Consider the following 24,136-nt stretch of genomic DNA (forward strand, 5'->3'; position numbering starts at 1 on the left):
TTGTTTTTCTCCATTACGTGAATTAAATCCACAGCTGCTATTCATTTACTAAACCCCGAATGCTCCGTTTTCAATAATTAGTCATGCACAAAAAAAAAAACAAAAAAAAAAATCCACTCTTATTTTGTTCTAAAATATTGGCATGCTAATTAGCCGATGATAAAGCTATTCATTAAAACGCGAGCAGCAACTAAAGATAAAAATTGAGCAGCCTTATCTGCGTGAGGAAGTTGATCGGCTGAAAGCTCGAGTCAGGACAGAAGCCAGACATCATGTCCTGTCTATTAGCTCCACACTGCCAGGCTCATCTATCTTTATTGGTCATCCATTAGCCTGCATTAAAGGGAGACATGGGATAATAGCAGTAATGATGCCGATGATGAAATTAGACACACGTCATCATTGCAGCCTTGCGACTGGAATCACAAAGAGTTCCCGCAGACAGACGGACAGATGGAACTGCAGCTGAAGTTAACAACGCCTGTATGCGTCGCATGAGAGACAAAAAAAAACAACAGACAAATGAAGTGCAAGATAAAAATCTCAGATCTGCGTACAGTGCTTGAAAGAGAGCGTGAAGTGTGCAACGTGAGAGAGCTGATGGAGAGAAAGCACCTGTTCCAGTCTGCAGACCGGACAGATGCCGGTACAGGTGGGTGCTTGAGGACTGTTGGCATGACAGGCACTCAGGCAGGCGGGTTGCAGACAGACCCAGCAGCGAGACAAAAACCCATCATTTAATGACGAGGATGAGAGATCGAGCCGGGAGAACTTTCCCGACGGATCCTCCGAGTTTGCTGCGACGTGAAGACGTGCTTGTCTGGTTTCAAGATGATGAGTTCACTTTCAGAATCCGTCACCACTGCTTACCGTCCGTTTTTCAGTTTTACTCAAAGGCATCCCAGACATTTTGCTTATTATGCCTCTTAATTAGCCACGGAGAAAGCATTCACCAATTTAAAAAGTGATAGTCCATGAAATGAACACCACTGCCTCACACGAGCACACCAGGCACTGCGGCGGCAGGGCCTGAAAACAAACCTTTGACTGAAACAGAGGCACAGACTCAGTGAATAAATCCTTCAATATGTATTTAGAAGAGCATCAGCACTGGCCCCTCTGCCATGCTGTGCACACTTAGTGATTCACCCCAGAGACATTGATCTTCTTCATAAGGGACATAATGACCACCAGAGAAATACTGATCATATTTCAGCACCAATCAATTCAGTTCATTAGGGCCGCTTTACCTCCTGCTACAGACCTGTATTGATCCCACCACTGTCACCAGACTGTTATTCTCTGCTAACTAGATAGAAAACTTGCAAAACTGTTATTTATGCAGTCAACAATCGACCACAGGAAACAGACAAGCATTAAACCTGTATAAAAAAAAAAACCCGGCTTCTTTGTGCTAAAATAACATCCATCTTTTTCCTTTCTACGTTTGCAACAAAAATGTCAAACAAATCACGAGAAGTTCGGAAAGTACCAAAGCTGCCACCAGGTTTTAGACAGAATTTTGTAAAAATCTTTCCCACCATCTCTTCTCTAACCTTCACTTATCTGGAAGCCAGGTGAGCTTGCAGCACATGTGGGCAGCTTTGGTGTGCTAGGGATGCTGCTCATCTTAATGGTGTTTTTTCTTTTGTTTTTTTTTCTGCTACCTTTTCCTTTTTTCTCTTACTCCTTCCTCCAAGGAGGCTGTCAGACAGAGACGCCAGCAGCCAGAGACCTTCTCTTTTCCGCTGCCATTGCTGACAGCAGGGAGCCGCTGGGGTTGGACCGGCGACCACAAAACGCGCGTCATCCAGAGGGGTAGCCAAGCTCAAAGGTGCGCAGCATCTGACAGATAATAGTGGATAAAATCGGGGCCAACCAGCAGCTTGCTTCTCACTGGGCTGATTGGAGATCTGTGTGGGCTAGGCTGGGTGGGGGATAGGATGATAAGGGGCGGGGGTAACACTGAGGGGCAATGCGATTTGACAACTAACGGCCCGTATTTGACCACCATGCAAGCAGGAACACACACACACACACACACACACACACACACACACACACACACACACACACACACACACACACACACACACACACACACACACACACAACTGAAGTCAAGGACAGACAAGGTCTCTGATCTCAAATCCCTTCACAGAATCACTGCTTCAGCTTACGGTAGACTTGGAGGAGGTGAAGATTGATTCACCTGTACAGATTCACTTACACAGCGTGAATCTGTTGCGACTTCTGTGTCTAAGAAAAGCAAATCCATAGCCAACATTTGTTGTAAAAGTTTATTTCCCAGCCAAAAGTTTGGTTCCTCCCTTAAGCCTAAATGAATTGATAACTTTTTTTCTCAAATACAAAGCATATCCATACCCTTTATTGATAAAATATAATTTCTAAACGTTTCCAATCTTCACAGGGAATCCTAGCATCTTGTGAAAAGCAGGACAGCTGATGAAAAGAGCTTCGAAGACATGATTGCAACGGAGACATCAACGCCTTTTAATTATTTATTGTAAGTCACATCATTATTGCAACAGTTGCCATCATTATGTTTTCGTAACACGGTACAACTTACTTTTCCACACGGGCCACAAACTTTAGTCCTGAACTCATCAGAACAGACCAATGTCTTTTGTTGAGTGCCCAGCATGGCATGTGGGAAAGTACAAGTTTTCTTTTATTTTTTTTTAAGCTTTTTCCATGACAATTGCTTTCATCTTGCAATTCTCTCATAAAACACAGTTGTCTAATAGTGCTCCTGTAAAGATATTTCTCACCTGAGCTGTGGATATCTCCAGAGTTACTGCAGGCATCTGGATATTTTCTGATTTCTATTGGTCTATCGGTTTAGGTGGAAACTTATTTCTTGGTAGGTTTTGCCATAATTTGTTCATTTTGAAATGATAAAATGAGCTGAGTTTAATAAGGTACTCACTGGTTTGGGTATTGTTAACCTAACAGTGATTTAAACTTCTCCACATCTTTGTTTCTGATCTCTCTGCTCTCTGAAGAAAAAAACAAAAACAAAAAAAGCAGAATTCATCCTCAGATCATTCACACACATGTGGACTATTTTTTGCTAATTAGCTGATTTCTGCAGCAACTTAGTTGCACTGAATATTATTTAGAGGTATCACAGTAAGGGGGTCAGAAAAGAAATACACTGCGCATTGTCTAAAGTTTGATTAGGAAAAAAATAAAGTAATTAGTCATTTTCCCTCTAACACCAGCTTTTGAAAACAACTGGTCTATCATTCAAAATTTCTCTGAGGCACACTAAAGTTTTTGACTTGAATGTGACACAATATGCTGTAGTGTAAAGGGTATGAATTGAATGCACAGTGTGTCACAAGCCATGCATCTCCTCCTTTGGTGTATTATGCATCATCGTTATGTCAGCTGCAGCAGTTGTAAGGCCCGAGGCACAAAGCTTTTACAACTGTGCCTCCTTTTCTCTGCCGCAGAAACATGTCCAGTAAAAAAATGTTTCCAAAAACAGCACAAAATTCAAACACAAGGAATAACTGGACAGTAAAAAAAAAAAAAAAAACATATACATCTGTATCATTCCTTTGTCTCCAACAGAGGTCAGTACAAAGTCATTCAGACACAAACAAGACAGCAAGAGGACATGGTGTACTGAAGAATGTCCAGGAGTGAAGGGACTAAAATAGATGCTGTGGAGGTGGTTTTCTGTCTGCTATTAATTTGTCGAAGATAAAGTCTGACCTGGCTGCCCACAGAAAGTCAGTTAGATTTGTTAATATCCTGATGATTATTAATTTTCTTTTGAGGATGTGTACCCAGATCTAATAGTGATTGAGGAACATAGAATGAAAAGCTTCAGGTCAGGTAGACTTTGTGTTTAGCTGCAGATACTCAAATCTAATTATGGAGAGAAGAACCCCTCCGCCCCAAATCTGAAGCATTTCTTTTCTTCAGAAAACTGACACATTTCCCCTAAAGTTTGTACTGAGTTTTCCTTCACAGAAAAAAAAAAAAAGTTTGTTAGCCAAGTGCCCAGATGTTGTGATAATTAGCATCCTAGGGCCTCCAGAGCTAAGATGATGCAAAAGGCTGCAAATATTGATCCAGGAGCTGTTAGGACTGACATTGTACCTCTACACACACACATTCAAGAGTCCAAAAAAACTCAATCCTTCAGCCGTAACACAGAGACCAAGTGGCATCAACCTCTATTATCTAGTCCCTATGCTGCTAACACAAAAGGCTCCCTGGAACAAAAATCCAATCAGTCCTTTCTTGGAGGATTTTCTCCACAGCAGTGCTTAGCAACACTGGTGGCTCTGCTGGTGACAAAGAAATAATCTCAGAGCCCACAGCCGGCACACAGACTGTTTACTGCCTCCATCACATCGTCCTTTTAGAAAGAGGACGAACAGTCTGCGCCTCTAAAGTATATTGTCATTTCAGTGTCCTCTCAGTTAAACGCTCTCTGCCTCTCTCTCCCCCTTTTATGCATGGAAAAGCATGAAACACATGGCCGGCTGTGTGTACAGTCCGTGAAATTACCACATTTGCAACACAGGGAATATTTACTTTAAGTATTATGAATATAGGCTTGACAAAAAAGAACCATCAGGCATATAGACGGGTGACAGGTGTTAAATAATTGTTTGAAAATAAATATTTTCAGCAGTCTGTTGCCTCCAACACCCCCGCCCCGTCCTCCCCCTCTCCTCTCTGACTCCTATCTCTCGCAGTCCTCCATTCTTTGGTAAATTATCACACTCGTTCTCCATTCATTAGCATGCTGCTGCTTATTTAGCTACGCTGTTGAGAAAGCTTCAACAGAATCAACTGGAAAATACTCAATATGAGGCGGGCAGCGCACACCCGTCTCCCATCCTCTGCCCCCCACCCTCCCATCTATCCATCTTTTGTATTTTTTTTTTTATGTTGTTTTTTTTTTTTAACTACATCAAAATGGAAGCATGGTTCCCTATAATGAGGAGGAGGGAGATAAAATATGCAAATTTACCAAGAAAGGATATAATTAGGGCAAGTAATGGGAAGTGTTGTTTTCACAGCTGTTCGTTTACACAAAAGGCTGATAGCTATTTTTCATATAAATACTTTCATTCTTGGCTTAATAGCTATCCACATCTCTACATGTGTACAAAAGGGAAACAAAACAGCATCTATAACGACCATGCAGAGATTATTCCTCAGCTAGGTTCTGTAAACCAGGAGGTGAAGATCAAAAAAGTCTGAATCAACTAAAATAGTGTTTGGATATGATCAATTTTAGGTTGATCATCTTCAATTGGGGCATATCTGATATGCGTCTAGTTCGTTGAAGACCATATGCAAGTTAATTAAATATTAAATGTTAAATCAAATAAATATATTTTATCATAAAAATATATTTTAAAATCTAAACTTCTAACCATTTTTCAGTCATTGTTTTCCATCATAAGACCCCGTTTCACACTGACTGCTCTCTCACACAGTGTGACATCATATCTGCCCCAAACATTAATGACTGCTCGGTGCAGGAAGGCAAGAAAAGAAACATTAAGAATGCTATTATTGAATTACAGGTCAAAAATAAAAATGCACTTGGAAGCAAAATTATATATATATATAAAAAAACTGATTTCAAACTAGCCACAAAATAATATATAAAGTAAATATGGAAAAATCCACATTATATGGCAAGGGTGGGTTAAAAAGTGCAATAAAAGTGCAACTTCTCCATCAAGATCTTTGCTTTTTTTTTTTTTTTTTTACTTTAAAATGTGTTTTTACAAAAAGGTGTGTGTAAATGAATAGGAAATGGAAGCTTAATGAATAAATGTATGTTTTTTCCCGCCATTTTATCTAAACTCAAAGGGGAATTGGTCTGGCTGATAAAGATCAGCTGATTAAAGTCTAGACAACAACAAAAAAAGCCTCTAACTCACAAGGGGGTTACTTTCCATTTATCTGCAGGAAGAAGAAACACAGATTAATGCACTGACACAGGCATCTTTTTCTATCAAAGTAAAGTTAATAATGACACCAACTTGAAGAGTCTGTGTTTCAGAGGGTAATACAAGCAGCCCCTGCAGATACAATGACACAAACCTCAATGCAATTAGCACAGACAAAGAAATGAACATCCTGTGAAAAGCAATGGTGCTACTCTAACTAGGACAAACATAAACTTATAACCTTGTGTGTTTTTGTTTGGCTGATCATTTTATCTAAGAGTGATAGAAAGATATTGGCGGAGAAATTATTTAAAACTATGCATTACCAATAATTACATGTCAGGGTCATTTAGTTCAAAGCAACCAACAACTGTGCTGTTTTCAAGCAGACATTGTGCAAAATGTAAAAGTGAAAGTGATGATGAGACATCAAAGAGAAAGATGAAGTCATGAAACAAGGAAATGAAATTATCTCTGCACATCAAACAAATGAAAATAAAAGAGAAGCTTTATTTTTACTATAATGGCAAAAAAAAAAAAAAAAAAGGCGGGGGCTAGATTTGTTTTTAGCTTCAGGGGGTTGATTTAGCTGGCAATAATAAGACAACTAAGCTGAGCCCCAAACATTTTTTACAGCTCCTTATATTCCTAATAGTGTGCTTTTTATTAACTGTTGCCCCTCCTGGCAATCTGAGCAATTTTAAGAGCTAACCTGGTATGAAACCCCCCTTATTGTATCTCATATTCCAGTGAAAGCACAACCTGGATCAGATTTTTATCCCCGTTTAATTTAATGGTTAGAGTGTATTTTGAGAATTTTAGGGCGGCAAGTCTAGTTCTCAGCATGACAACACTGAGCGCACCCTGAGCAAAATCACTAAAATTAAATCACTTGCAATGTTGGTTACTAAGAAATGTTCATTAATATTTTGGATGTTAAATGTTCGCACTCAGGGGTAGAAAAAAACATGGTGGCTCAGCTAAGTGAGAGCTTTTATTACTCCATTGTACTGCTGTCTTCAACAACCTGCCTACAGTAACAGCAATTTGAACAAAATCTTATGAATTATTAAAAAAAAAAGCTGGGGCCACACTACACAATCTTTTGCATATTTTTTATTTTTTTGTTTGTTTTAGGTAGGAAAATTTGTTTGTTGAAGTCTGACAAAACAGCTGTAACAGAAAAAATTAAGGCAATATTTAGAGCAGTCCTTCGTCATTATACTACTCTACAGCACCTCTTCTATGTAGAAAATCAAAAATAGTCAATATTATCAAATGTATACAGCTGAACTGTTTAAAGAGATACTGTTTTTGATATTGTTATTGCTATTGATATTGTTATAACGCATCAGATCTAAGATATCGTTAGTGCCACCAAACATCTTTTTTTAATTTTTTACCAAGTGGCAAATTAAGTAAAAGAGAAACTTCATATTTAAGCTTTTGTGGTTAGTCAGTAAGTGTTTTGAAGGTTTTATCCATGTTTTGCTTCAGAGTTCATGTGCTGCAATATGCTGCTTCTAAATTTAAACAGATTTTAACTATCTCAAATTGGCTCAAAGATGTGTTGTGATGGTGTGGCAATCAAGCATGAACATTTTGGACATTTACAGCATTCCTCCTTAGCCTTTTTCTGTCTTGAAGACAAGCAGGTGGTGTCTGAACATCCGGTAGGAAGGCATGCTTTTCAACTAACACATTTATGTACTGTAGCAGATGTGAGCCCTCATTGTGAGGGCTATAATTGTATAATAAAGTTGTTTTAACTCGAGTTAGAATGTTACTACATTAAGATATGTTTAGTCTACTCATCTCAAATTCAAATATGGGTCAGAATGTGACTTTTGACCTCAGTGATGGGTTTTCTCTTGAGGAAAACATGCATTAAACACAAAACACATCTTCAAAAGAGAAAAGCTTTAATGAAGAACATTTCTATTCTGATCTGATGGAATCAGCAGGGGGAAGGAGATTCAAAGACTGAAAGAAAGGCAGAGAAAATAAACATTGCAGGAGATCTGAGGACTGCCTATAATCTTCATGCTACCTCGTAGCTTTAAACACATGCACTGCATGCTTCTGCGCCTATACCCAAAAGTAAGAAGGCTACTGTGGAGACACACACACACACACACACACCCTTTCATACACACTCAAGACATGACCATCCTCTCCAATCGGCGCAGATCTCATGAATATGATTGACCTTTTTTTTTTTCTCCACTGTATGCTAAGCGTGCATAAAGGGGGTAAGACAAACTAAACAGAGGCAAGCAGAGTTAATTTAGAACAACACATTATTGGGTGCTCACAGCAGATATGGAAAAGGACAATCTAATCGATAAACCGAAAGAATGACAATGACCTCTCAAATCAATGTCTGCACCCCATTTTCTCACTGTGAAAAGACAAAGGCTCCAGTGCAGGTGCTGCTGTTGTTTTGCTTTGTGCAGTTTGCACCTGTGAGCATGTGTTATTTGTACATGTATGGTGCTGCGGTGGAACAGTTGCCAGGACTAATCATTATTTAGCTGTGGCGAGGCTGGAAAGGTCAGCAGTCTGAAATGTCAGGCTGTGTTCAACAGGAGCCAGATGCAGTCGTGCGCTGCTCAAGTGTCCAATTAAAGAGGGCCGAGTGAGGTTTGAGTGGGTCTGCGTGTGGGAGTGTGTGTGCAACTTTGTGTGAAACGAGAAGGAGGGAGGGTAGAGATGCAGTGTGTGTGTGTGGGTTGTTTTTTTTTTTTTTTTTGGCTTTTTATCAGCATTTGCATGTATTAGTCCTATGGCATGTGTGGAGAATATTAACACTTTACAGGGAGTTTTGATGCTCCCGTTAGCTTTTCAACCAATGAAACCAGCTATTGATTAAACAGATCAACAGGGTCTCAACATTTTGCATTTTTGGCAATATACACTATATATACACCAAATGTATATGCTAACCTATCCAAATCAACAAATTCACATGTTAGTAAAAGACTGAGTTCATTCAGGAAATTGGGAAATTTCTGCACAACTAAATATCCCACATTCAACTTTTAGCTGTACTATGTCAAATTGTGATCAACTGGGAACAACAGAAACTGCAGATGTTGAAGCACAGTGTGCAGGGAGACAACAACAACTCAACTGCTACAGAAAACTGCTGCAGCAATTACTTGATAGGTTTGTGTCAAGTATTACATTCATTGGAGAGGCGATTGCGTTGCCTTGCTGTTTTTCCAGTTCTCATCCTTAGTTTGAGTGAAGGAAGGTCAGAATATTTCAGCCAAGAAAGACATTTTGGAGAAGTTCTTGCTCTCAGTGTATTAGGATTAACTCTCCATCTGGTTCCAACATCAGTGTGCAACAGTTCAGAAAGAAAGGTCCAAATAGACACAGATGAGTGAGTTTGGTCTGGAAGACCTTGACTGGGTGGTCCTGCTCAGGATAAGCGAGAGCAGAGACTTCTCATCTAATATCAGTGTCTGATGTCACAAATATGCTTCTGAAATAAAGTTAAAAACTGCATAAAACCACTGAAAAAGACGGATCTCTATCAGGTCATATGCTTGTCAAGGCAGATGAGTTAATACTTCTGCATTATCAGATGGACACACTGGTTCCTTTATCTCTAGAAACCAGTCTAGGATTTATCCCACTGAGCTGAATTTCTCCAGTAGAATTTCAACTGGGCCAATCAGTGAGCAGAAGGAGGAGTTGTGAACGATGATGTCGATTTCCTGTGTTGTTAAAGAATTGAAGTCTGCCTTCATATGTATGTGATTGTAGACAATGGCAGTGGAGGAAGTGAACGAGGCCATTCAGTCCATATTGGCCACGCTTCCAAATATCGAGTAATTAAAGTCTTAGCAAGAGGAACGCATTTTGCTGGCAAAGATGACGTGGTCCTACTCCCCATGTGGTAGTTCATACTGCATGGTTCATCCAGCTGGTGCATTACATGCATCATAGCCAAATATTTGCCACTGGGTAAAATCAGATCCAATCATTTAAAACTTCTGCAGAGTCCACGCCTCCAGAAACCAATCATTTCTCAGAAGCCGAGGATCCAGACCTTCTGTGCAAAGTGTAGAATAAGGGGGTTTTACCAGGCAAGAGAAACATGCAAGCCTAAGAAATACTATGAAATACTAAGAAATGGTATGTCAAAATATAGGGAGGCAGTTACAGATTAGTAATGCAATGCATTTCACCAAATGGGTTACAATGGATAAAGTCAATGTTTTTCAGTGCCCATCAAAAAAAAAACCTGATCTTAAATCAACAGAAAATGTGTGGGGATAGATGGAAAGGTGAGAGCAAACAAGCTGTCTCTTAAATTTTACTTTTTTTTTTTTTTAAAGAAAACTGGCCAAAGTTCAAACTATTGTGAAAAATGTATGATTAAAGAAAACATCTGAAAATGTCTTTCTTCCTCTTTATTCTGGCATTTTGGTAATCATAACAAATGAACACGAAAGGTTGAGCAGATTTAGACAACAAAACCAGGGTACCAATACTATGTACATACAATGCTGGTTTTATCTGAGCATATACATAAAGTTAGGCACCTAATGCTTTTCAGTGATTTCTTTCCTTCTGTAAGTTAGTTTTACTTCCGTTTTCTATGGCTATATCCTGTGCGAATAGATGTTTAAGGGTGACTCATTCTTTAGAGTAGCTAATGAACACCATTAGAAACAGAGACCAACAGAACAGCAGGGGCAGAATCCTCATCAAATCAGATTTTCCCTCTCGGACACAGTGCGTTATAAAGCCACTAGAGCCTATTAGTTTGTTCACACCCTGTGATTCCAACTGCTGCCCATGCAGTGAAGAAAATATGGTGAAAAGGTAACGATGGATCGAGTACAGAGGAGGGGAAAAAGAAATCCAACATTTTTCTGCTAACTCACAACAACAGCAGCAATGTGATTAAATAAGATCATTAATAAATAACGGCGGCTAACGAGAATGCTGCTGAGCCAATCAAGCACAACGAAGCATCATACAGAGAAAGACAGGTGTGGGGATGATGAGAAGAAAGGAAACGAAGGAGCGAGAACTCCTTTTAATCTGCAGGTAGAGAGAGAGAGAGAAGTTGTCCTGTCTGTGTCTCCCTATCGGAGTCACTCTTCTTAAGGCAATCACCTGGTTTTCATACAGGAACATAATAAGCTTTACTGTGTTCCCAGTGTGTGCGCACGCATGTCCATCCACCTGCAATGAATAGTAATAAAGCAGGTCAGGATGAAATATGTCTGCCAAGTTAAAGATATAATAGACCTCTCTTCAAGGCCGCACAACAACAGGCTGAAAAATGGCCTGCAATCATTTACGCAGCACACACACACACACACACACACACACACACACACACACACACACACACACACACACACACACACACACACACACACACACACACACACACACACACACACACACACACCGAGCTCCGCAGGAGCCAAAGAAAGGCGATTCTAACAAAGAAATATTCAAAAAGCCATTTCATCCTGTGTGGAGGTTGAAGACCGAGGCTTGAATGATGGCAGTGCCGCAATGCCAACATTTCAAAGCCTTTCAAACAAAGTCAAGCATTAAAGACAAAGGAAAGCAAATTCAGTGATTTTATGCAAACATGTTGGGTATTTGTCATTTAAAACCATCATGGATGTGAGGGCTAGGTGTAACATTCATGGCTCCATTATGTAGCAGAAATGAAATAAAAGCCGATCTGTTCCTGACATTTGCAATATATCACACCTGCATCAATGCAACGGCCTCATACTGTGACTCTTAAAACTGTACACAACCCTACTGAAGTACCAGAAAAAAAATCAAACCAGATAAATAAATAATGGCCACATGTGACTTTGTCCTGTACAATTTAAATAAAGTATACACAATATATCTGTTGGAAATAAATAAACAATAAGGTACAAGAACCCTGTTCCATAGATGTTCCTACCTTAAAGTTAATTTTTGTTTTATCCAACAGGACATAAAATTCTTCTGTAGACGTCTGTCGGCATCCCACATCTTGACCAGATGCCATTTCCCCATTGTGAGGATTTTCCTTTAACACCAGAGCATGGCTCAGTCATTCAAAAACTCTTCTTCATTTTCAGATTTCTAGCAGAAACTTGCAAAGTTTGGGTGAAAAACGTCAAACTATTTATAATGTCATCCACTTTGACAAAAACCTGCGCTTAATAAAAATATCGAATATCTCTTACCAACTATAGCATGGCTTATTATTATGCTGTTACTATAATCATATTTTAGTCACAACTTCAGCTTGAAAGTATTTCCACGTCAGACTTAAATTAATGAATCCAGTCCATATTTTATTTCAGTTCTGTGTGTGGCCAATACTTACAACTTATGAAAATACATTTCCACAATGAAGGCACAATACAAAGCTAACTAACAAACTACTTTTCAGATACAACAGTTTAGGTTAGTACAGTGGCACGATTGTGCACATCTTAGCTCTGTACTTTTTTGAAGCACGCTTCACGAGTTCACACCTGCCATCATAGAAAAGCCACTCCAATTAAGCTGAAATAAAGTTCAAATGTAGTACCAGCTCGGTTATATTATTTAAGTAAAGGTGTAATGTTTGGTGAGGTTGTTGAACATTTTGAAATGTTCAACATGTTCTTCACGAAGCAAAAATCTTCCTGTGTTCTCCATAAGTAACAGTGTCCTTAGACAGAATAAGTTTCGTTCAAAGGAAACTTGAATGGGTTGTGACAAAACCACCTGGGCCAGAATTTCAAATACTTTATTTGACCCAAATCAATACAGCACCAGAGAAGGAACATCACATCCACAGTGAATGAGGGTGGTGGAGCTCCATGCTCTGTCATTACTTGTCCAGTGATGAAACGCAGGTTTTTGTCAAAGTGGATGAAATTATAAATAGTTTGACGTTTTTCCACCCAAACTTTGCAATTTTCTGCTAGAAATCTGAAAATGAAGAAGAGTTTTTGAATGACTGAGCCATGCTCTGGTGTTAAAGGAAAATCCTCACAATGGGGAAATGGCATCTGGTCAAGATGTGGGATGCCGACAGACGTCTACAGAAGAATTTCATGTCCTGTTGGATCAAAAAAAATTAACTTTAAGGTAGGAACATTTATGGAACAGGGTTCTTGTACCTTATTGTTTATTTCCAACAGATATATTGTGTATACTTTATTTAAATTGTACAGGACAAAGTCACACATGGCCATTATTTATTTATCTGGTTTAATTTTCTTTTTTGGTACTTTAGTAGGGTTTTGTACATTTTTAAGAGTCACAGTATGAGGCCGTTGCATTGATGCAGGTTTAAATATATTGCAAATGTCAGGAACAGATCAGCTTTTATTTCATTTCTGCTACATAATGTAGCAGATGTTAACTCTTGACACATTTTTGTGAAGAGTCGGTGCAGCAACGCAGAGGTTAAAAGGTTATGAAAGTCACAAGTAATATGGATTATAAATGAGTAATTTAAAATTATGCAGCTTATTCTGGCTGTGTCTGCAAAAAAAGCTGATAGTACGTTCTGACCGGATCCAGAGCCCAACACATCAATTTATCACATAATGTGTTAAAAATTTTCATCATTACAATGCTGACTTTTTCCAAGTTTCTTTTTTAAACCATTGCTGAGTTTTTTTGTTTTATTTTCCAGTTGGTTAGGTCCAACTTCCACAAGCTGTAGTTGAACAATATTTTTGGTTCAGTTGGAAAATGTTGCAAAATGAACATCAAAGTAATTGTTTGTGGTGACAGATCTGAGAATTTTCGTTTAACTCAGTATTTGCAGCTTTTTCTGTGGTATGTAATTCACACAAAATGTAGCTATCCACAGATGCAATGCTACTTCACACATCATCAGCTGGAATGTACAAACCAGCCAATCCAGGAGCACCGTTTGTTTTCCTCGGCAGCGATTGGCTGTACCTACCCAAGCCTGAAGATCCAGAACACCTCGGATGTTAGCTCCTATGCTAGTGTGAAAGCGCGCTCCACAGTGTGTATTAAGCTGTATTTGGAGTTCAAACTATTAAAATAAGCAGTTATATGTGTGTGTATAAAGGAAATCTCAGATTATCAGGGATTTCAGCCCGAGGTTCACTGTACACATCTGAAAAACTGCAACTTGTACCAATTTAAAACATGAATGTGTACACTCAGCATTTGTTTCATTCAATTTTTCATTGATTTGAAAAACAGAAGTTATAACATTGCATATTTTCTTTCCTATTATAGAACCAAGAGGCTCTCAATCAAAGTCACATTAAGGCTTGAATAGCATTATCAGATAAATACAGTATTAAACACAAATAAGACAAAGACGTTGAAAAAAAGTTTAACTTAGATATTGTTATAAATTGTACGATTCAAACTTCCAGTTCCAATAAACGTTTCCAAAAAAACTTTAAAAAAAATAAAAAAAATAAAAAAATAGCAAAAATATTGCATCAGCTGTAACTTTTCACCCAGACAGGTAGGAAGTGTTTCATTGCGAGGTAGATCAGTGTGACTCACTTATTTCTGCAGGATCAGTGACTCATACACAGACACACGAGAAACTGTGCCAGGACAAGTAAGTCTCAGGTGTTAAAACTTTCTGAACTACCAAAACTCCAAAGATTGGCCATCTGGCTGCACGCAGTATGGCGTGCCCTTTCAGAGGAAGATATGAGCTCCATCGATCCACATAAATAGATTCAGGTTCCTTTAAAGTGCGGAGCGGATTTAGACACGGTTTGGTTGGAAAAGGCTTTGATCAGAACCACTTATGATACGACTCACAAGCTTTCTGAGGTACGACAAGCTCAAAATAGGAAACATTGCACTTAAGATGAAAAGTATTACTTTTCCATGCTTTCTTTTTTTTCTTTCTTTTTTTTGGATTTGAAATGCTCTTTCAACAAAACAAGTTTGATTCTTATCAAAAATGAGACAGGAATTTTGAAGATAATAAAATATGTAAACTTTCATAAAAGTACCAATTTAGAACTTTTTTTTTACTGAGTTACAGAAATCCTATAAAAACTTATTACTGAACAGATTTTTTTTTTTTTTTAACATATTTCCACTGGAGTTTTTATGATTTATATAAGTGATGAGCTCAAAGTTTTTAAGGTTAAAAGTGCCATCACCCTAATCTTTGGCTTACTCCACAGATTTTCAATCAGAATCACATCATAATTACTTTCAGTCACAAGTTAAAATATTACTTTAAATCTAAATCTACCAGTGGTATAAATTATTTTGGTCTTAGTTATTCCTTAAAAATATCCCTATGTAAGTGTCTTTCTTTAGTTAAGATGAGGATGAAAACAAGATGTAACACAGGAAAGACACTGTAACCACTATCTAACTAAAGCTTGAAAAATAAGTGGCTGGAAAAGCAGAAAAGATCAATTCCTTTTTAAAATAGTAAAAAAAAAATAAAAAAAAATCTGTTGAAAGCCACTTTGCCATTTCACAGAAAGTTGCCTAATCAGACAACATGTTTATTTAGCCATCAAATTAAGGGGATAAGCGCGTTTTTCCTTCTCACTTCACAATCGGAGATGAAGTTGTTGATTCGGTTCTCTTACTAGCTCGTATTTTCCCAAATTCCTTGTTGCCCTCTGTCAAACAGTCAAGGCCACAGCTGAGTGTTGCCTCTGCCCTGGACCTGAGGAACAGCTGCAACGTAAACATGCTAAATTAACTGGGTCTCCATGAGCCTCACATACACATTATTCTAATCAAAGCATATTAGATCATCCAGATACTTTAGACATATGGGTCTCGGTATCTTCCTCGCCGCTGCCATCTGTTTCTCCCCACTTCTCCTCGCTCTCCATCTCAGTGGATCCCTCTCTCACACAGCTGCCTCTCCGAGAGGCTGGCAACGATTTCTAACTGAGCAGCTACTTTGTGACATGTTCCCACTTTCAGTCAAACTTAAAGCGCCATATGCATGGCTGACTGCATGATGTGTTTCTGAGCTGCACATTGGACACAGTTCAAAACTACTTTGCACAAAACAAAAACAACAGGCTAACATATGAGGCTTGTGTGCTGAATCATAATGAGATCTGTTGAGGTACAGGGAAAATATGATTATGATTGCAACATTTTTCTCATCTTCATGAAAACACTGTTTGAAGTTGTTATAGTAACATGTGTCGCTCGTCATCACTCGAGATGCATAAATAGTAGAGCAGGAGTGATTTATGCAAAAAGCAAACTGAGAACAGGGCATGTTCAACAAATCAGAACCTTTGGTATTTCTGAGTAATGGAAAGATGCACATTTGGACGTAGAAGCATCTTTTATTCACAACTTAACATAATCCCTTGACGTGAGTGAGTTCAATGAAACACAGAACTACTTTTATTTCACTTTTACAGAACCTGGTTCCTTAAAGGAGTGACAGAAAGCGAGCAGGTGTTTAGGGAGAGATTTGAAGAGGCCATGTGTCTGCTGCTTAAATATTGAGACAAAGAAGTTAGTACAAATACGTGGCTTAAATCAGATCACCATATTTGCATATATTGACTCTGAAGATGATGAAAGCGCACATTAAGCGAGAAAAAATAATTTTAACACAAGTATCAGTCCAGGCAAATCCTGACAAATATTTATCAAAAGTTTGTGTTCCTATAAGTTTCTAATAAAATTCTGAAATATTTTTTAAATGTCTTTGTGGCAGAAGTGGCTGGTGTTGATGGTAAGACAGGGAATGAGAGAGAAGTCAGGAAGACGGGCAGCAAAGGTCCCAAGATCAAGAATCAAACTACGGACAGCTGCGTCAAGGACTAACAGCTTCGGTAGATAATGGCACCCGCTCTACTTCCACATAATAATAATAATAATAATAATAATGCAGAACACATTTTCACAGATCAATAAACTTTAAATTCTTTTGAAAATTTAATGCTGGAATTGGAAGACATTTTAAATGTCCATAATAAATAAACAATTGAAAGAATAAATAAAACGAATTATGAACAACCAGACTGAAGACTTTTGTCATCCAGATTTTTTTTAGAGAGAAAGAAAAGAGAAAAAAACCATAAATTATGCAAATTGAAACAATTGAGTTCATTTTAATTTATCCAGTGATGAGTTGATGTATTGCTTATTGAGACAGGTCTATGCGCCGCCCCATTCAAAACTTTTAAAATAGAGTTTGACCATTTTAAAGGGTCATCCATCCTTTCAACCCAGTTTTTAGACATAAAGGTTCATAATAATGATTTGTTGTACATTGAACAGTACTCAGGCTTTAAATATGCCACCCACAAAGAGCACAGAAACACAGACAGACAGAAGTGAAAAAATACTGATATATATATATATATATATATATATATATATATATATATATATATATATATATATATATATGTATTTTTATTTTATTTTTTTCAAAATCGTATGCTGTGCACATTGCGACTTTAAAAATCCACGGTCTTCTGACATTTACCACATCACAGCCACAGACAGCCCCCTTAAAACGGGCTCAAAAACCAGATCAGGAGGCATCAACTCAGCAGTGGTCCTGCTGCAAGGCTTCTGACAGCACAAGCAAAGCTGTCTCTGCTCTTACTCCTCCGTCCAACTGTGCAGAAATGTGCACACGGCACCCAGAAAACAGCATGTTCTTCCTTTTAACACCTCAAAGTGGGTCTCACAGTTTTGCTGGCACGTTTCATCATTTCAAATCAATATCAAACCAAGTTATAGAACAGGAAAAAAAAAAGTATGATTCTGAGCATTGGCTAATATTGAGCTTTTTTTTGGAGGTGGGGGGATCATAGCAAATTATGTTTATTTCTGCATCGAGGTGTTGCTCTGTTGGGTCGATTGCAGGTGACAATGAAGCCAGGGAAACAAAATCCCAGGGACTTACCAGAATTGGTGATGGTTAGCAGGTCCAGACGTCTTTGTTGCTGGAAGAAAAAAGAAAAGGCAAGATAAATGTCACAAAACGGTAATCAATACCTTCATCAATTCTAATATTTTAGTTTTGCAGAAGTATATTGATTTATCTCACATGTATGAAATTGATTTGCACTTCTGAATAAAACTAGCAACAGTTTGGTCATCTGCTTAATGGTAAGACTTAATGTGTACAAATGTATTCAGAGTGCAGGTCATTTTAGCAAAATTGTGGTCACTGAAAATGAATTTTAATATGAAAGAGAAGAAAAAAACCTGTTGCAGAAGCTCTCATCTCTAAATACCCTCTTACGAAAATGGTAGAACCATCAAGATAAGCCTTGGTTTGTAAGGACCCTTTGCCCATTACTGTGTTTGTGTGTTGAGCATCTTGTACGTATGGTGTTGTGTTTCAATAACGCGTCCAATTTTACACTTGATCTCTCCTGCAGGTAAGGAGTCTGGAGGAATTGTTAGGTTTTGGCTCCCCTTGTTAATCTGCTGCAAGCCTACATGAACACACACAATAGCAGATCGTAGACAGATACTTGACTGCTGAGCACTGTAAGTAATCAGCACCTCAGAGTTCCTCATCTACCAGTCCCTGATAGCCAAGAAGACCTCCACATCCAAGGAGAGCATGAAGGGTCTGTGCTTATGTATACAGAGTGTGGCAGTGAGTGTGTGACACAGTGCGGGTGGGTCAAAGTCAGCTGCAACATTTACAACGGTGGACGGCATTAACATTCAAGCCCCATTCTGGCCATTTCGAAGGAGAGAGCAAAGAGATGTTCAGCAGCACACTTGGGGGCTTTTCTCTTTGAAGACAGCTCTGCATTGTAGAGAAAAATCCTCTCATGAAGCTGCTAGACACTTGTTTTAGTTAGCTGTTAGTTAGCCTTTAGCTAACACATAGCGTGACTTTGTTCAGCTGCCATTTCTCATGTGCCCTTAACCCTTCTAGGCGGGATGTGTCGGCGGCGACACATCCAAATTTGCAGTACCGTAATTCCGCCACACGTAGCGCTATCTGAAAAATTCCAACGGTTTCTGAAAGGGGAGGCGTTGCCCTTTCCAGCAAGTATCGGGTTAATACGGCAACTTCACAGCTGCAGCTGCAGAGAGGTAATTAATCCGGGGGGCACTCGTTTTATAGACGGCATATTGCGAAAATAACTTGCTGGATATTGAAAGTTCCAGTTGTTATCGATACATGGGTAAGTATATCATCTCACAGGACATTTAAAGAACTACTTACAATTAAAATAAGGAAGGTTTATTTAGGCAGACGCTTGAAACTCCGGCGTAAAAGGGTTAAAGAAAATACATTGCAACTACATTCAAAGGTCACCTCATCAGTAAATGGATTCTGTTCATGATTTCATTTGAGTATACATGGAGCCCTGTGAAGGCGGCAGAGGTTTGTTGGAGTGCATTACTGAACAAGCAGCAGCATCATGGAGACCAATCAGCAAAGCAGGCAGACAGGGATGAAGCTATGCAGAAGTTTAAAGGAGAGTGAGGTTATAAAATATCTTAAGCTTTAGACAGCTCACAGACAACTGTCAGCCAAAACAAGAAAAGAGCGTGGAACAACTCTCTAATCAACCAAGAGGCCCAGGATAACTTTGGAGGAGCTGCACAGATCTGCAGCTCGACAGGGAGAATCTATTAGTCACAGCAAGTCACACACCCCTCAAATCTGTCCTTGTTGAGTGGCAGGAAAAAGGCTAAACTAAAATTAAGACTAGACTAAAAAACAAACACTACACAGAAGTCTGAACACAGGGACAGACTAAACCGAGCCTCATTTTCCTTCCTCCTCAAAATGAGCTGTCGACCTGTTACAAAAAACATGGACAGAAAAAAAAAAAACAATTCTAAATAAATTGTGAAACTAAAAATATGGAGCAAGACTTTATGTCCATATAAATCTGAATAGAAACAGAATTCCAATAACATTCATCCTAAATGGGCTATTAGGTATGTGGGAACAGAAAGCGGTGTCAGACTGCAGGTTATTAAAGGGGTAAGGATGCTGAGGTTGGTGACAATGTAGCAGCAGAGGTCACTGTGACAACACGAGACTCAAACAGGGACCGTGCACTCTGCTCACACAGATTTATACCCACATATCTTTAACCCACCAACCTTCTACATAAATACGGAGCAGGTGTTGGTACTACACCAAAAAAAAAAACCTGTAATTAATAATGTGCTTGTTCATAGCAGAAACATGCTATATTTTCCCAGGAAAACCCTTTTTAAATCTCCCTATGGTGCAAGGCAGATGGCCATTCTCCATACTTCTTCTGTGTTTTTTTTAAAGAGGCATTCCTTCGTTCTGCTGTGTAAGACCACAGAACTAAAATAATTAAAGATTGACATAAATCCACTGATTAGTTAGGCAAAGGTTGACAAAAAACTGAACATTAAAGTCTGCATGTTTTGAAATGTATGGATTATACATAATCTTGAAGAGTGGGTTTGAAAATTGAGAAATACGACAATTATTTCCTACAAGTGACTAAGTAGGTAGCGCAGAACGACTAAGATAAAATAGTGGGGTAGGTTGTGTTTGGTGAATGATTACGTCATTGAAATTGTGGCACTTTTGTAAATAAAAACTATGATTTAAGCACAATAAATGAGTTCTTGGATTGTATTGAATCCCTCAACCACATCCAACAGTCGCTTGCTTAAAAAGTAAAGCATGAATTTAATGCTGAATACTGGAAAATGCATCAGTTACATGTATTTTACGGCTTTCAACTAATTGGGAAAACACTAATTTTGGAAAAGAAAAAAATATTTCCTGACTTGGAATACGAAATGTTTAACCAACTTAATAAAATAACACAGTAAGGTTGAAGTTTTCTAAAGTTTTCAGTAGGATATAACACTACTACAATAACAACATTAAAAAAAGCCTTACACAGCTTTGTGTAATATAAATAGAGTGACAAGACCCAAATAATTTAATAACCTAAGTACTCCTCTTTAAACATTTGCCATGTTAATTTTAAATAATATAGTCATCAGTTCTCATTCATTTACATAGAGCCTCTATTAAAGTGAAATAGCAAACTCATCTTTATGAGTTTTGTAACGTCACATCAAGATAAACTTTCCTCCAGCACAAACTGAATCAAAAACTGTTTTAAAAATGTAAATTAAGGCAAAGTTCAGTTTTTGTTTCAGCTAAGCAAAAAGCTTTGACGTAGACTAGCGTAAGGAGAAAATGGCAAATTAGAGGGGAAAGCTGATGTGACCTGTTGAAACCTTATTAAATTAGTTTGATTAGACAATCACACAGACTTTCCCATACATTCCTCTGGAGGATTTCAGCAACGAAATGTGGCACACCAACTTCTAAATTTTATCAGCACAAGTATAGCGTAATAGATAGTAAACACACTTGCACATAATAAAACTGAAACATCCTCCAAGACACTGCCTTACTTTTTAACACTTCTTTTCTCAAAGACATGAAAACACACCCAGACACTTGAACAGTCGCACTGCGCTTAAACCAGCAAATGAGAAGTGTGAGCGGAGTTCATTCTGGGACCGCCTAAACGCAGATAATGAATCTGTGATAGAGAATTACAACACATTACCACCACTTTCTCTTCCTGCTGCTTTTGTTAGTCCCAAAACGGATAAGGTGCTTAGTGTTCCTATGGAGGAAGACACTCGCGCACACAGAGAGAGGAAAGAAGGAAGAATCTGAGTCAGACAGAATAATATTAGGAAAAAAGCATTTCAGGGCAGAAAATAGGATTGAATTAATCTTTATCGAACATAGCTGAGAGCTGAGGAATCCCATACTGGGTGAAGACAGCCCAGCTTCACTTCCCTGAACATACACAGCAACAGATTACTCAAAATACAAAGAACCTCAGCTGCTATATGAATGACAACCCCGTAACCCTTTAAGCTCGACTGTCTTTCACTGCCTGGAGGCAAGTTTTCAGAAGAGAAACATTTGAGATGCATTTTTCTTTTACAGAGAGAGCTTCGCCGACTGTTGTAATGAAACGCCCTCTACCCGGGTCAGAACTTTAACATTCAGAGATTTTTTTATTTTTTATTTTTTTTGCATGTCAGTCCAAATGGTCTCGTAGAACCGCAGATTAAGTCAAACCAGGAGCATGAGGAGTCTAAGATAAAAAAAATAAATAAATAAAAATCTAATGTGCAATGTGCTTCCCTGAATGAAAACTGCATAAATAAAAAAATAAAAATAAAAAAAATAAATAACCATATCATAAAACCAAAACACAATACAATTTAATGAAAAAATGGAGATAACTGATCCTTCTAAGTTTTACAGACAGAGTTTTCTATGTCGATCCATCTGAGAAGGATGTGGAAATGAGAGTTGGACCTCAAGCAGGGGGCACTCTGTGTTTTACTGTCCCTGCTTTGTGATGCAGATATGATTCTGAGAATTTGATTTCATCTACCATTCTTACTGTCTGTCTTCTATTAAAGTTAGGCCTTATAATTTAGTAAACTAGTAACCTCCTCCTATCTCCTATTTAGCTTAAATTAAATTATTTTTTTTCATAATTTTATCAGTAAAGAAAAGGTTATTGTTTAAAAGTAAAATTGACTTCACTTGATTTTAGTTTAAAAAAAAACAAACAAAAAAAAAAAACATTTAATGTGACTTTAACCCACAACTTCATCTGATTGACTCGTTATTGAATTTAAACCAAACTTGAATGGAATTGATTAGTCAACAATTATTACTGAAAATCCATCCGTCCAAAATCTGCAGATGCTTCCAAGAAGTGACTCCTGACTGGACCTGCCAGTTATCAGGTCAAAAAGCAACACTGCGGATGAGAGTCAAAGGTGAAAAGCGCCCAGCTGTCTCTCTTCCCTGGCCAGATATTACGCAGTCGCTGAGGAGAATGAAATCACAAATTAACCCACAACGTCTGGAAAGCTACAGCAGAGAAAATTGTTTTGTTTTTTTCCTAGACATGAAATCTGAGCAGAAAGGCTGGATCAGTCCTTCTATTCTTGGATGTTTTATGACTGTAGGTCATAATAAAGTTCGATCTTTACCTCCACAACTGGAAAAAGCTCAGCTCTGCAAAGACTTCCAAACAATAAAACATTGATATTCTGACCAACCGACAGACCATTGTTTCTCTATTAGTGTTTTTATCTGATTCTATAGTAAGTTTCTATTATACTCTCTAGAATGTAAGCAGAATTCATTTTCGGTTTAACAAATTGTCTTCTAATATGAACCTGGCAACTGCCACCCCTCTAAAGAAATCCATACTATTTTAATCAGTATAAATATGGTAATTAAAAGAACCAATCTGCAGATGAGACAGCAGACCGTCCCAACATCCTAATCTGAGAGAAAGCAAAGGAACAAGGAGAGAGTGAAATGGAGTGTCAGAGGTGGATAAAACCATTAATGCACTAAATCCCTGCTTTATGACTAAATTAAATATTCATACACAATCTAGCCCAAACCCATTTGCCAACATTTCCTACAGAATTTACTTTTCATATTTGGTGATTTTTATCTGACACGCATGAAAGAGACGGAGGCAGGAGAAGGACAGAGGAAGGAGAAGGCTGTCTGGGACAGAAATGATGAGCCACAAAAAACCCAGCCAACAATGTAGCTCATTTAAAATTAATTCTGAGTCAATATGACTAAATTACTTTGCAGCATGAAGCATTGTGCAACTTTCTCAGTTTAAATAAGTAAATAAATCTCAGTTGTACATATAAGAACAATCTTGTTAAATATGGATATTCATAAAGTAAAACCCTATTTGGAAAGGATATATTGTAATGTGCAAAAAAAAGAAAAGTAGCTTAGCTTTAACTTTGATTTTCATTAAGCAAAAAAGTGCATCAGAGAACAGACAGATGCAGAAACAAGCCCCAAGCAGTGATATAAATGCTACGCCGTCATCCCTGCTGTGCCAACGCACATTTGCATTGTTTATATTTAATCGCTTGGCTTTGTTTATAGCTGTAAACTTTTCAAATGAGTGTGCTGTATTTAAGTCTGTGATAAATTCATTTTTATCTATATTCGAAACCCTTGATGTCAAGAGCTTGTGTTATGGTCTGAGCTTTCTTTGTTTTGTTTTTCTTTTTCGTTTCTTCTCCCCCTTTTTTTTTTTTTTTTTGGTGCGCTTGCTGCTTCCCTCCCCTTCCACCAGGTATCGCCGGTTGGCTAGGTCCCTGGAGATAGGCGGTCACCGACCCCGTAG

General features: G+C 38.2%; 1 protein-coding gene across 1 annotated transcript in view; it reads right to left on the reverse strand.

Moving 5' to 3' along the window:
- Positions 1 to 17,752: 17,752 nt before the first annotated feature.
- Positions 17,753 to 24,136, reverse strand: part of agbl4 (AGBL carboxypeptidase 4) — a 200,135-nt gene continuing 193,751 nt past the window's right edge. The window contains exon 6 of the mRNA XM_088005251.1: positions 17,753 to 17,890. Coding sequence (XP_087861377.1) covers positions 17,753 to 17,890 — 138 coding nt within the window. The remainder of the gene's footprint in view (positions 17,891 to 24,136) is intronic.

This window comes from Poecilia mexicana, unplaced genomic scaffold, assembly GCF_051168715.1.
Source record: "Poecilia mexicana isolate PSO_F unplaced genomic scaffold, ASM5116871v1 scaffold_4, whole genome shotgun sequence".
Classification (NCBI taxonomy): domain Eukaryota; kingdom Metazoa; phylum Chordata; class Actinopteri; order Cyprinodontiformes; family Poeciliidae; genus Poecilia; species Poecilia mexicana.